Source organism: Peromyscus leucopus, chromosome 17 (assembly GCF_004664715.2).
Source record: "Peromyscus leucopus breed LL Stock chromosome 17, UCI_PerLeu_2.1, whole genome shotgun sequence".
Taxonomy (NCBI): Eukaryota; Metazoa; Chordata; class Mammalia; order Rodentia; family Cricetidae; genus Peromyscus; species Peromyscus leucopus.
Window position 1 is genome coordinate 2,639,539 of NC_051077.1, and position 14,821 is coordinate 2,654,359.

The 14,821-nt window shown below is 48.3% G+C and overlaps 1 protein-coding gene across 1 annotated transcript in view; it reads right to left on the reverse strand.

Moving 5' to 3' along the window:
- Positions 1-12,828, reverse strand: part of Tubgcp3 (tubulin gamma complex associated protein 3) — a 59,022-nt gene extending 46,194 nt beyond the window's left edge. Inside the window, exons 1-3 of the mRNA XM_028881296.2 lie at positions 12,653-12,828; positions 4,574-4,681; positions 1,683-1,750 (exon numbers count right to left, since the gene is read on the reverse strand). Of these exons, the coding sequence (XP_028737129.1) occupies positions 1,683-1,750; positions 4,574-4,681; positions 12,653-12,728 (252 nt within the window). The 5' untranslated portion in view covers positions 12,729-12,828. The remainder of the gene's footprint in view (positions 1-1,682; positions 1,751-4,573; positions 4,682-12,652) is intronic.
- Positions 12,829-14,821: the final 1,993 nt, after the last annotated feature.

Here is a 14,821-nt window from a genome sequence, read left to right on the forward strand (position 1 = left end):
ACACTGTGCCCCTGGACCCTTCCTCCCAGGGCACCCCGTGGCATACACAGCAAATGAGACACCCTCACTGATCAGAAAACAGGACAAATAGTATCGATGACCTCTGTACTTTGAAGGGCTGATTTTTTTTTTTTTTTAAATCAAAATGATGGAATGGCTACTATCTGGACATACTTCCTGCCTTAGTATTAAGCCACTGTCTCATAGGTTTGAAAACATGGTTCATCTCCAGAATGAAAAATTCGACTAGGTTGGTTTTGTGGGCTAACTTGTGTACTGTTCTAAATGGTGGGAAGCCAGCCACCATTTAGAACAATGTTTAGGAACTAGGTGAGGTAGCTTAGACCTGTAATCCCAGAACAAGGGAGACTGAAGCAGGAGGATTGCTGTGAGCTCCAGGTCAACATGGGCCACATAGTGAATTTCAGCACAGCCTAGTTAAAGACTATCTCACAAAACAGATGATGGATGGATGGATGGATGGATGGATGGATGGATGGATGGATGGATGGGTGGATGGGTGATAGGTAGATAGAAAGATGGATGAATGGACAGGTAGGTAGGTAGGTAGGTAGATAGATAGATAGATAGATAGATAGATAGATAGATAGATACACAGATGATAAACAGATGATAGATAGGTAGGTAGATAGACAGATGATAGGTAGATAGATGACAGACAGATAGGCAAGCAAGTAAGCATAGGAATAAACAGAGTTTCAAATAAACTTTTAGAAAAAAACCTTAAATGTCAGTTTCCCAAGTGCACCTCCACCTAGTGGCCACAGCATCAAACACACAGGTTTTGCCGCAGAAAACTATCGCTAACCCCAGCAAGGCCAAGAAGCTCCCTAACCACAGCGCATTAAACGCCTTTGTCACACCTCAAATGCAGAAGCCATTCACGGGGAGGAAGACTGAAGAAAGCATTCCCTGGGGACGGCCTGCACACAAGCTCTCATCCTGACTTGGTAAGCACTCTCCGAGACCGAGAGGGATCCCAAGGCAGCAAACCAGGCAGTCAAATGCACTGAGGAACCGGAGCTCTCGGCAAACGTTTCAGGGCACAAAGAGGCGAGGACTGGGGGACGCGAACAAGCTCAGACTCCACAGTCCTGGGCCCTCTGCACTGTCTCAGGCTGACAGACCTGTGGAGCAAACGTTCAACTCTGGGTCCCTAGTCCTCTCTACAGAAGGAGGGAGACAGCTGGGTGAACTCGGTGATCAGAAATCACAAAATCTCACCTTGTGGTCCAAGGAGTTTTTTGACAGAGGCTGACAAATCTTTATCAAAATATTAGATTAGGACAATTTTCAAGTATCAGTATCTAATTGCAAAGGGTTCCAAACTTTTTCTCCTTTAGTTATTCACTACAGCAATAAAATGAGTTCTCACAGATAACTGCATCAGCCATGGAGTTTCTGCTGTGGTGGGACAGGCCTGCACATCCACCAGCATGCCTGCCCCTGGCAATGCCATCAAAGCAACCGCAGTGCCAACCGGAGTCCAATTCCCACCCACAGGACACACCACAGGTTTCTGACACTGACCCTCTTAAGAGGAAGCGCTGTCTACAGCTACAAGCCATTAGTGATTACAGGGGCGTTTGAGAAGTCAGCACCCGAGGACACCCAAGCATCCCCAAGCCATTATTCACAGAACCCCAAACCTTCCACTGTACCTGCGAATGAAGCTTTCTGTGCAGCTCCGAAAACAGTGCCGCATCTGCTTCTCTCCTTTGTCGAATAACTGAAAATTTAGAAAAAGAATTGAGCCCATTAGCTGCACACACTGAGAGTCAATGTTAGGAAATCATTTCTTCTGTGCTAACAGCCTGGGACGTGCTGAAAAGAACCCTGAGCCCAGGAATCCAAAGAACAGGACCAGGAGACTCTGAGCACTATCAGTTTGGTCAGCTCACCTAGCCCTGTGCATGTAAGACATGGAGGCGACTATCAGGCTGGCACACAGAGAGGTCTGGCTACAAATACTGATCCACAGTGAAGCAAGCAAGCTATCATCAACTGACTAACAGCTACGGGGGGGGGGGGGGGAGCTATCTAGGAAATCATGAATTCACAGAGACAATGTAATCCCAGCCACAGCTGTTGTTCAGCTTCCTACAGAGGACACAGTGAACCACGGAGAGACAGAACACAAATAAACCCCCCCCCCAAAAAAAAAAACAATCCTAGCAAGATGTAACACAGTCACTACCTTTAAAACAACAGAAATGGCCAGGTGGTGGCACACACCTTTAATCCCAGCATTCGGAGGTGGAGACAGGTAGATGTCTGAGTTTGAGGCCAGCCTGGTCTACAAAGTAAGTTCCAGGACAGCCAGAGCTGTTATACAGAGAAAAATTGTCTTGAAAAAAACAAACAAAAAACAACAAAAGAAATGGACTCCAAATAAATACGGCCATGACATTAAGCAATTGATGCTCTTAGTGCGGTTGAAAACAGTTATAGCACAGTCATACAGTAAGCAACTACTACAAGTAAACATAGTTTTCGCTTCACAGTTGCTGAGCAGAGGTAGAGCCCTGAGTTTCAGTGCACTCCACTTTGCTGGTGTGAGAGAGGAGGGGCTAACGGAACGCTCCCCTGCAAGCCCGCGCTGTGAGGGGTTTCGAAATAAAATTCACTGGTCTCTTACACTTGAAGTCAGCCATGGCAAATGGAAAATTAATTTCCTGTGGTGTTCTAGAGGATGGACTGACTATAACTCAAATAGTCTAAGATGCCAACAACCACAATCAAATTCCAAATGCCTGAGAACTCATACGTGACGGGCCAACACAGCCACAGACAAGAGGACCACAGGAAGTGAGGGAAAGTGTCACTCAAGACAAGAAGAGCAAAAGGACACTTGCTTGTGTGTGCCCACTGCAGGTGCACGTTGTAGGTGTGTGTGCCCACTGTAGGTGCATGCTGTAGGTGTGTGTGACCACTGCAGGTGCATGCTGTAGGTGTGTGTGCCCACTGCAGGTGCATGCTGTAGGTGTGTGTGCCCACTGCAGGTGCACATTGTAGGTGTATGTGCCCACTGCAGGTGCACGATGTAGGTGTGTGCCCACTGCAGGTGCATGATGTAGGTGTGTGCCCAATGCAGGTGCATGCTGTAGGTGTGTGCCCAATGCAGGTGCATGCTGTAGGTGTGTGCCCAATGCAGGTGCATGCTGTAGGTGTGTGCCCAATGCAGGTGCATGCTGAAGGTGTGACCACTACAGGTGCATGCTGAAGGTGTGTGTGCCCACTGCAGGCGCATGCTGAAGGTGTGACCACTGCAGGTGCATGCTGTAGGTGTGTGTGACCACTGCAGGTGCATGCTGTAGGTGTGTGCCCACTGCAGGTGCATGCTGAAGGTGTGCCCACTGCAGGTGCATGCTGTAGGTGTGTGTGACCACTGCAGGTGCATGCTGTAGGTGTGTGTGACCACTGCAGGTGCATGCTGTAGGTGTGTGCCCACTGCAGGTGCATGCTGTAGGTGTGTGTGACCACTGCAGATGCATGCTGAAGGTGTGTGTGCCCACTGCAGGTGCATGCTGAAGGTATGACCACTGTGTCACATCAAGGCTGCCATTCTAGCTGCTGGGTCCTTAGAGAGCCACGCTGCTCGAGTCCTCAATAGGCAAAGGCACTAGATCCAATCATTCTGGGGCCACAGCCTCAGATCTGTCACCAGCCAACACTCCTCAGCTCTGTGTTACAGCTCCAAAAGATCACATCCACACAGATCACTGGCCCATGCAGTTTGACTTAGGAACAAAATCAAAGCCGACTTCATTTGGGCAGTTTATCAGTAGGCCCCAATAGGAAGAGGCTGCTACTATCGAAGGCAGGTTTTTCAATCCCACTGAAAGGCCCCCACTGCGGCATGCTAGCACACCAGCAAAGCACTCTCCCACCCAGGACCAGAACCGCTCTCCCACAGATTGCTGAAGACTGCCTGCCACTCAGAGCCCAGACTCCACAAACACTCCAGAGGCTGAGAGGGGCGGCAGAGCCAACCTCACCCAACCCAACCACTACTACCAAAGCCAGTGTCACGAGTGGAGAACCTTCTTCTCCAGGGTGCCACCACTGAGGAGAAGGAAAATGCTCACACAGGTCTGACATACTGAAACTGTGCCGGTAACACTGGAGATGCAGTGATGCCTCGCAGAGAGTGGTTAGCTGTTATGTTAGACACTGGAAATCAGAGAGGCAGGAAGGGACAGCGAGGCCTTTCATCTTTCATATTCTAAAACTCAATTGCAGTGCCATGACACATTTAAAATAGACTTCCAATATATTTCAATAATTTTAATGCCAAGACAAAATCGAACTGTCCTTATTTTAATAGTATCTATGATTAAAACGTGCTTGAGAAAAGCATACACACATATGCACATGCATTCACATGTGAATACATCCATAAACAGACACATACACACATATGTGTATATCCATGTGCATACACAAATATGTAGATACACACATGAGCATGCACATATCCATGTCACATAGGGATTCTTAAGTTTTCACAATTTTCATAATCCAACAGGTAATAGTTAAGAAAAATACGTACGTTCTTTCTTGATCTTCTCAGCCACTAGGAATTCATCTCTTTCAACGGTCGGAGCAAAGTTACTGCCAATGACCCTGACGGCAAACTGGAACTGCTGGGCGACATCAGCTGCAAGGTGAGCAAAAGGTGCAAGTTACAGCCCGACAGTTTTCATCCGCAGAGCACAAGTCAGGAGAACAAGCCACTTTCCCAGTCTTAACTGAAAGGACAGAAAAGCCAATGAAATCAACGACGGAATGAAAGTGTTCCGGAAAAGATGGGAAGACAGCAGAGACACAGAAGAATCCTGAAGGAAAACCAAACTGGACAGACAGCCCTTTTTTTTTTTTTTTTTTGGTTTTCCGAGACAGGGTTTCTCTGTGTAGCTTTGCGCCTTTCCTGGAGCTCACTTGGTAGCCCAGGCTGGCCTCGAACTCACAGAGATCCGCCTGGCTCTGCCTCCCAAGTGCTGGGATTAAAGGCGTGCGCCACCACCGCCCGGCAGATAGCCCTTTTAAAAGGAGCGATTAAAGGCACAGCCCAGACGAGGGCTTAGAAAGTAAGCGTGGTCAAAAACCTCTGAGCCGCTCCCAAGAAGAAAGGACAGAGTTTACGTGCACACTTCTACAGTCTATGTTACAACACAGGTTTGCCTCTGCTTCCTTAAAGAAACACACAAAACTCAGAATGAAGCATTTAAATGAGGAGGACACAAATTCACCAAGACAGACGAGAAGTCAGAGGGAAATGCTGGAGAGCGATGGGTATGCGACGCTCACTCCGGGATGATCAAACTGGAGACCCAATGTCTGCAAGGACAGGAGGGAAGGGGAGTGGGAGCGGTCTTTCTTTCTGTTGCTGTGGTTCACACGCTGACAGACAACTCAAGCAGGGATGGACTTACTGACTCACAAGTTACACTCCATCCCTGCAAGGAAGTCCAAGGGCTGCAACGTGGACCAGCTGGTCACATATCATTCATTCAGTCAAGAAAGTGATGAACTGAAAATAGTGTGCAGGAGCCCAGCCCCCTCTCTCTACTTTCAGACAAACTGAGATCCTCTGCCCAGGGAACGGTGGCACCCACAGCAGGCAGGACTCAGGGAATGGAGACACCCACAGGTGGCAGGACCCACGGAACGATGGCATCCACAGCAGGCAGGACTTCCCACAAATCAAGATAATTCCCTATTGACATTCCAGCAGGCCAACCTGGACAATCTCTCATCGAGACTACCTTTCCAGGTGATTCTAGAGTCAAGGTGATAATTAAAACTAATGATCACAATTTCACCTCTTGCCAACATGACACAAACATATCACTTTAAGCCACACCCTTCTACTCTTTGTCCTCAAAGTCTCATGTTATGCTCTGTGCTAGTCTGAACAGAAACGACCCCCATGAGCTCACAGATTTGAAAGCCTGGTCATTAGAAAGTGGTACTAATTGAGAGGGACTAGGGGGTGTGGCCTTGGTGAAGGAAGTGTGTCACTGGGGGGACTTTGAGGTTTCAGATGCTCAAGCCAGGCCCAGTGGCTCTGGCGCATCCTGCTGCCAGAGGATCCAGATGTAGAACTCTCAGCTCCTTCTCCCACACCATGTCTGCCTGCACACAGCCATGCTGATAATGGACTAAACCTCTGAAACTGTAAACAAGCCCTAATTAAATGTTTTCTCTTATAAAAGTTGACATGGTCATGGTGTCTCTTCACAGCAATTAGAACACTGACTAAGACAGAATTTGGTACCAGTAGTGGGGTGTTGCTGTGACAGGCCTAACCATAATGTTGGCAAAATGCGGACTTTGGGCTAGGAAAGCACTTGAATCTTTAAGTAAGGCTTAATGGCCCATACTAGTAGGAGCATGGAAGACAGTGGTGATGAGAGAAATTAAGATTATGATAGCTCAGTTCAAGAGGTTTCAGAAGAATATTAGTAAGTGGCCTAGAGATCATCCTTGTAATATTTTGGCAAAGAATGCTTTTTGCCCTCATCCTAAAAATCTGCCTAAGGGTAAATAAAAGTTTTAGATTAATGGCATTGGCAGAGGAGATTTCAAGACAATCTAGCATTGACTGTGTCTTGTGGTTATTAGTGGACACTCTTACGCAGATTTACAAAGAAAAGGAGCACATTGAGCAAAGAAAAATATAAAACGTACAGTTTGAGGAGAAAGGGAGCATCAGGAAGTGTAATGGAGCTAAGTCCAATATTCAAGGAGATGAAAAGCTTGATGCTAAGTGACATAAAGGGAGCGGTAATATTGGGGCAAAACCCCAACCAGTTAAGCTTCCAACTTGTGGAAAGGAATTAAAGAAAGCTCAAACAGTGAAGAAAACCACAGAAAACAGAAAGCTGGTAAAAATTTATTTGAACAAGGGAGGGTCAAGTTCCAGTACTAGAATGCAGAAGAACAGCCTCGGCCATGTGGTTCTGGCTTCAGAGTCAAAGACAGAAGAAAGGACTGTGGAATTTCCCTCTGCAGCTCAGGAGAGCTTCTGCGGCCAGGCATGTGTCAGGGGTGTCCCTGAATGCAGACCTAGAGAGACCATTATGTGAAGCTGTGAAGGTGAAGCTTAGATTGCCTTGGAGACCCCAAAACATTGGAAACGCCAGAGCTGTGGAATACCAACCAAGGAAGGCTGCTAACAGAGAGTGGAAGCAGTCTAAGAGAAAGAAGTGTGTTGCAGTCCACAAAGCAGAGAGGAGCTGGAGATCTGAAGAGCCCACTGACTTCAGACATGGAGATGCAGAATTTGGAGTTTACTCTGCTGGTTTTCAGTCTTGCTTTGGTCCAGTATTTCCTCGCTCTAGAGGAGCCCAGGGAGGCTCAGCAAGGGAAGGCTCATCTGCCATCCTCTCAGCAGATGGATACCAAGGGAAGGCGCTGCACATGTGGAGGGAGAGCCAAAGCCTGCCCAAACCCCAGTCCTCCTAACAGCCATTGATCCCCATCCAGGCAAACTTCACAGCACACAGCAAATCAGCAAAGAGTAGTGATCAAAGTCAGGGGCTGACCTCAGAGACTAAAGGAGCCAAGAGGAAAGACAAGGGCAGGTGATGCTCCCGGCAAGCAGCCAGATCCGCAACAGTTCTTCCACGAAGAAGCATGGCACCTGTCCATCTTCATGCTTAAATACCATCAGACATTTGAGGACAGTGCACAAAACAAAACAAAGTTGCATACAGAGAGGAAGAGGAAGGGAGGGAAAAGGGAAGCTTCTGGGCCAACTAACCCCGTCAGTGGACACAGAAGCAAACAAGAGGTCCTGTTTCAAAAAGAGGGGAAGGCAAGGACTGGAACAGAGGTTGTCCTCTGATCTCCACACATGCATGTGCTCTCATTCTCATACATGAATGGACATGTGTACTAGTGTGCGCTCTCGCTCGCGCTCTCTCTCTCTCTCTCTCTCTCTCTCCCACACACACACACAGAGAGAGAGAAAGAGAGAGAGAGAAGAGAGAGAGAGAGAGAGAGAGAGAGAGAGAGAGAGAGAGAGAGATTTTTTAAGTAACTGCAATTGGCCATCAAATATTTTTCAACACTACCAGAATTAACCTAGAAATCAGTATCAAATCTGAAAAATCACCAAGTATCTTAGGGTTTCCATTGCTGTGATCAAACACCATGACCAAAAGCAAGGTGAGGAAAAAAGGTTTATTTAGCTTATACTTCCACATCACTGTTCATCATTAAAGTAAGTCAGGGCAGGAACTCAAACAGGGTAGGAACCTGGAGGCAGGAGCTGATACAGAGGCCATGGAGGAGTGCTGCTTACTGGCTTGCTCCCCATGGCTTGCTCAGTCTGCTTTCTTTTTTTTTTTTTTTGGTTTTTTCGAGACAGGGTTTCTCTGTGTAGCTTTGCGCCTTTCCTGGAGCTCACTTGGTAGCCCAGGCTGGCCTCGAACTCACAAAGATCCGCCTGCCTCTGCCTCCCAAGTGCTGGGATTAAAGGCGTGCGCCACCACGCCCGGCGCTCAGTCTGCTTTCTTATAGAACCCAGGACCACCAGCCCAGGGACAGCACCACCCACCATGGTCTAGGCCCTCCCCCATCAATCACTAGTTAAGAAAGTGCTTTACAGACTTGCCCACAGCTCTATCTTATAGAGGCATTTTTAATCAACGTTCCCTCCTCTTAAACAACTATAGCATATGTCAAATTGACACCGAACTACCCAGAACACCAAATATTTTGAGGCAATCAATTCATAATACATATCCCAAGAAAATTTTAAAAATTGAAAATAATTTTGGAAATGAAAATATGACATACTAGACAGACTTGAAGTCAATAATCTTAGTTTATACAATAAAATCTATCACCCAGAACAACTAAACTGAAAGTATGCATTAAGAAATAATAACAGTAAGATGGGAGAGTGGCACTAATGCTGCAGAAACCTGAAAGGAGATCTAATATTAATATTCATGTGGAGACGCCCACTCAAGGATAAAAGCCGAGCTCCTTGGTCAGTGTGAGGGAGAGCTGCTTCCAGAGTGGGGACACACAAGCCAGGCAGTCGAGACCAGCATCAACAGCGACAGCCATGCTGTGCCGGCCGCCATTCGATGAAAATGGTACTTCCGCTCTACGGTTTTCATCCCCAAACAGAATCCCATCTAACCATGGGAAACATGTCAAACAAGTCTACAAAATAAACTTTAAATTTCAAAACTGCCAAGCTCACCAAAAAAACAAAAATCAAGAATGTCCCAAGAAGCCCGGAGGAGCCCAAGGAGACCTGAAGAATAAGAACAGGGAGGCCTCAAGCTAGGAGGCCTAAGTAGTAAGCCACACCTGAGCAGCCAAAAGAGCATAGAGCTTGGTCAATACCGTGAACTGAAATGCCCAGAAAAGTCACCCCTGTGTTAAAGACTCTACAGATGATTAATTAGAACTTCTGTGATTACACACAGGTAGGATGTTGCCGGTCTAGAGCTAAGCTGTCTTGGCCATCTATCCTTCGCCCTCTTAAAGGCCATTCACTGTTCACCTCTGTGTCTGACCTAGCATCCATCCTTGTGACTATTAGGTAAGAGTCTTGAAATGTGGAGCACCCCAGCCTCCACCAACTCTACGATGAGAATGTCATCAAATAGTAGCTGAGGCCAATAACAGACTCCATACTTTGCTGTAACCTGCCCACCTGATGATAACGCCAATATAGTCAAAAAGCACCTTGACATATGACTTTATTTTATTGTCACTAAACTTCATAAAACTGTGACCATGCTGGGACAAGGCATTAGGGGTAACCAAAATCTATGTTCCCAGACCATAGTCACTTGTGTTTGCCTCCAAAATAAATTGCCTCTTACTCCCTTTGAAATGAGAGTTGTGTGTCTGCATCAGTAATACCTATGTATTATTATTATTATTATTATTAACTGTGACAGTGCACCTCACTAAGCAAGATGCGAAGACCAGAAGAGATGGTGCTGGGCAAATGAGAACTGTGTGTGTACGGTTCTCTTGTAAATCTAAACCACTCTAAGACATTGGGTGCTTTTGAAAACCACACTGACATGAGGCCCTCCCCTTCACAAACTGTCTGGAGCAGCCCATGCTATCAACATTCCTTAAAGCTCCATTCAACACTTTCAGTCTTCAAGACAAGAATGAAACAAGTACAGTTGGGGTTAGGGGTTCTTTTGGTAAACTCAAAAATGAATCTCAACTCGTACCATATAACAAAAATCTAACTCCTATCACACATAAAAACATAATATAACCTCTCCTAGGGAAAAAGATGAAAGAAATCTTTACGATTTTGGACTTGATAACAGTTCTTCACATGACACCAAAATCGTCATTTTAAAATATTTTTTCTCTTATTTATGGAGTTGAGGGGCAGCATACATGTAGAAATCAAAGGGCTACTCTCAGGAGTCTGTCCTCGCCTCCCACCTTGTGAGGAAGCGGTCTCTCTTGCTGTTATCACTGAGCAGCAGCAGACTCCAGACTAGCTGGTTCTTGAGCTTCCAGATGATCCCCCTGTCCCTGCCTCCCATGCTGCCTTAGTAGAGCTGTTGTTACAAATCATTGCCACCATGCAAGGCTTTTACATGGGTCCCAGAGACTGTAGAGCAAGCTCTTCACCTGCTGAGATAGCTCCCTGCCCCTCCCCACTCTCTGATATGGATAAATTGGAATTCATCAGGATTTGGGGGCTCAACAGTTAAGAACACTGATTGCTCTTCCAAAAAACCAGGATCCAATTCCCAGCACCTACACGGCATCTCACAACCACCTGCAGTTCCAGGAGATCCCGCACTGACCTCTGTTCTCTGCGGACAGTACATACACATGGTACACACAGAGACATGCAAGCAAAATACCTATACGAATATTTTTTAACCTCAAAAAAAAAAAACTTTTAAAAATATGAAAATTTCTGCTCTGCAAAGAAAACAACTATTAAGTTAAAATACTGGGGGCGCGGGGGAAGTTTTCAAAACACAAAACAAAGGACTTGTACCCAGAGACATAAAGAACACTCAAAATCTTAAGTGTGGATGAAGCAACTTGGGAAGAACATAAGCAAATGCTGGGGAGAAAACAAAACCAGTCACAGTTTTAGGAAGGTACCCAATGTCCAAACGAGAAGTCGTGAGAAGATGCTCGTCCACACCTGTCAGACCAGGACAAAACTCCAACCAAGTGTGTGAGGACAGAGAGCCTAGTCCACTCAGCAACCCTCAGCTCCATCCACAGCAAAGACAGCATCATCTTTAGTGAGCTTTATGGAATATTTTACCCTGTATCTCAGAGACCAGTGACTCCCAACTCAGACATAATTATAAATGGGGGGAGTGGGAGGCTACAAAATTTTGCTCAGAATCACCTGTAAGCTGTGAAACGTCTATCAATCAAAAGGGGCCTTCATGTAAAAAAAAAAATTCAAATTTAGAAACTCATAATGAATAATTTCAAAATTCAGTTATAACTATGAGGTTCTTCCTGAAAGGTAAAATTTCTGGACCCAATGCAATAAAGGAAAAATGATGTTATGGTGCAGTAAGTCATAACTCGAAACCTTAGCTACCCGATTTCGCCTATGACTGGGACACTCAATCAGAAAGGTAAACTGTCCCCTCAACTCACACTCTCCCCAGACGTTGGAGTGACCCTCCCTCACTCTCACTGGATCGCTGGGACAGCTGCTTCAGTTCCTGGAGACTTATTTTCCCCCTAAGCTCCTTCTGTCTGCTCACCCTACCTTTTCCCCACAGCGTTTATTACTTATATACACTACTTGTTCACCAACACACCAGTCACATTCCTCCCCACTAGACAGTAGGAACATCTCCTTTGGCATAACCGGGGCGACGAGGCTTCACAGATTTTTTTTTTTTTCATGAATAAAAAACACGGCAAGGTCTAAAGCAAAAACCGTGTTAAGTCAATAGTTTAGCAGTGACACACATAAATTCATTCTCTGCCCTGACAAGTTGTTACATAGGTTGTTACAAATTATGAAAGATCAAAAGGCCCTCTCAGTTCTTAAAATGCAATTTTGTGGAAAGTCTTCCTGGAAAACCTGCGCGAATTCTCTCTCTTACATCCTGAGGCATTAAGGAGCAAATAACCCAGTCAGGTCGATTACTACTAAAACGGTCCCTCAATGATGCGTCCCCCCGACTCATTTACAAAATGAGCTTCAAGAGACCAGATCCCGGACCTCTTTGCCGCCCGCGACTGACTCCCACGGCTACAGTGCGGGTCAAAGTGGGCAGAAGCGCCTTGAGGTCCGGCTTCTGAGACGCGCCCTTCGCGGCTTGCACTCAAGCTGGCTTCGCGGCTTGCACTCTAAGCCGGCATCCTCGCCGAGGCTTGCACTCTAAGCTGGCATCCTCGCCAGCGGCAAAGGTGACAGCAGAGAGGGAAGCGCGCAGAGGCAGAGCTGCGGGCCGCCGTGCAGTGTGGACCCGGCGGGCACCGCAGCTCAGGGCCCGGGCCCCCGGGAGCAGCGACGAGCCGCACCCCTTCCCTTTCCCCGCGCCCTGGGATACCAGCTACCCCCGGGGCCGGCCAAGGGGGGGGGGGGGGGGTCACGGCGTCCAGCCTCCACTGCCCTCAGCCCCGCCACGCGTACCTTCGCTCCGGCCCAGGATCCGGCAGCACAGGTTCTGCAGCAGAACGTTGGGCGACTTCTGATCCGGGGTCGCCATCGCCGCGCCGGGACTGCGCACCGCAGCCTCCCCCGCGCCCCAGGAACCCCGCGCCCGGACTACGGCGCCGCCATCTTCGCGGAAGCGGCAAAAGCGCGCGCCTCCCGTCATGCCCCGCTCCCCGCGCCAGAAGCGCGCTTGCGCCTTCTCTCGGCGCCGGGGCCGCTCCGCCTCCCCGCGCGGGAAGCAGAGCGGCGGCCGCGGCGGCGGCCCCCACCGAGGGTGGTTGCCGAGCGGTGCTCCAGCTTAAACGTTGGATCCTGGCGGCCCGTGCACTTCCACAGCTCGCAGCCCGCACGCTGCTTGGTGCACAGCCCCGGTTGGAGTCAACATCTGGGATGCGGAGTCCGAGCGCGCGTGAGCCGCAGGACCGTGACCAGGGCGCAGGGGGCGGCAGGACTCCTACGTGCGCCTCTTGGAAGTGACTTCTCACGGATCTGGGACCTCAGCCCCTTGACGTCACCCGGGAGATAGTCCTGGGAACGGGGACCTTCGTTGTCAGCGGCTGGTGGTGACACGGAGAGGCTCGAGCGGTATCCCCCGGCGTGCTGCGGTATGGAAAGAAGGCACGCAGGCACAAGAAGCCCCGTGGTGTCTCTGGAACACAGGAAGCCCAGCAGCTCCTGCCGGGAAGCGCGGTGGTGGGCAGATGAAAGCCTCCTTCTTGGCCCCAGAGTCAGGTCTGTGGTCGCAATGGAGCTCAGGGATGGTTTAGTGGAGGGCATACCCTTGCTCGTCTTTTGCTCGCAGACCACTGAGCCACCCTTCCTGCCTCCTCTGTGGTGCACAGAATGCTGACAAGCTCCCTGCACAAATGGTACCTGGTGGGGCTCAGCCGGTGGAAGCCAGCGATGGAACACTCACTGCAAGAGGAGACTCCCGGCTTCAGCCCACATTACCTCTGTGATTCAGTGAGACTCTGTCAACGCCTCAGCCCTCAGCCCCATTCTTCATAGCGCAAACCTACTTTGTACCTCCCACACAGATGATGCTCCATCAGCAGGTCTAGAATGTGGCTATGGTGACCGACCTCACCCATTCCTGCTGTTTCCCTCACCCCCGGGGCAGTAGCTAACCTCCCAGAGTTCCACTTCAGTTTCCATCACCCAAGTAGCTAGTTCTCTGTCTTCAGTTCCCATAGCTTCTGTTCTGCTCACGGGCTCCTAGCACCATCCTGGGTAATAGGAGTGATCCCAGCAAGAAGTCTTAAGATGCCTTTCTGGACTGAATACTCACACATCTAATGGCCCATGTGTTGACAATCATTTGAGGGTGGCCAGTGAGCCAGGAAAATCGCCAGAGTGGTTTGCTCTTATGTGTGACTGACTGAAGTAAAGGGCCAGCTGATAGCAACACTTCAAAAGTTAAGTAGCTGCTCCTGGCAAGCGTTTGGATAGTAACGTGGTCTTGAAGATAGTTGGCAGCCTTACCAAGCCTGATGACTTGAGTTCCCCCAGGACTCACGTGGAAAAAGGGGAGGAGCCACTCCCTCGGTCCTCTGACCTCGTGTGGGTGCTCACACACACACACAATGAATTTGCAAAAGCTTTTCTAAGTCATAAAGATCATAATGACAAGAAGTTTGACCCACTAGGAAAATATAAATGTGTGTGTGTGCCTAGTAATAAAGTTCCAAAGTGCATGAAACAAGAGAAGCTTTCTAGACATAATTAGATGAAGACATCAAACCCTCCACGTGCTGTCCAAGTCAGGATACTAAATCTACTAGGCCAGTGACAGACACTCAAAGGCCAGGCATGGTGGCACACGCCTTTAATTCCACCACATGGGAGGAATAGGCAGGTGGTCTCTGAGTTCAAGGAAAGTCCGATCTACACAGTGAGTTCCTAAGCTCCAAAATAGAGAAACAGGGCCTCAAGAATAATAATAACTGGGGTTGGGAAGATGGGTCAGTGGTTAAGCCCACTAGCTGCACTTCTAGAGGACCTGGGTTCAATGCCCAGCACCCACGTGGCAGCTCACAACCACCTGTAACTAGTTTGAGCAGATTTGATGCCTTCTAACTATCTGAGGCACCAGGCATGCACATGGTGCACTTACATCCATGCAGGTAAAATACATAAAATAAGTGA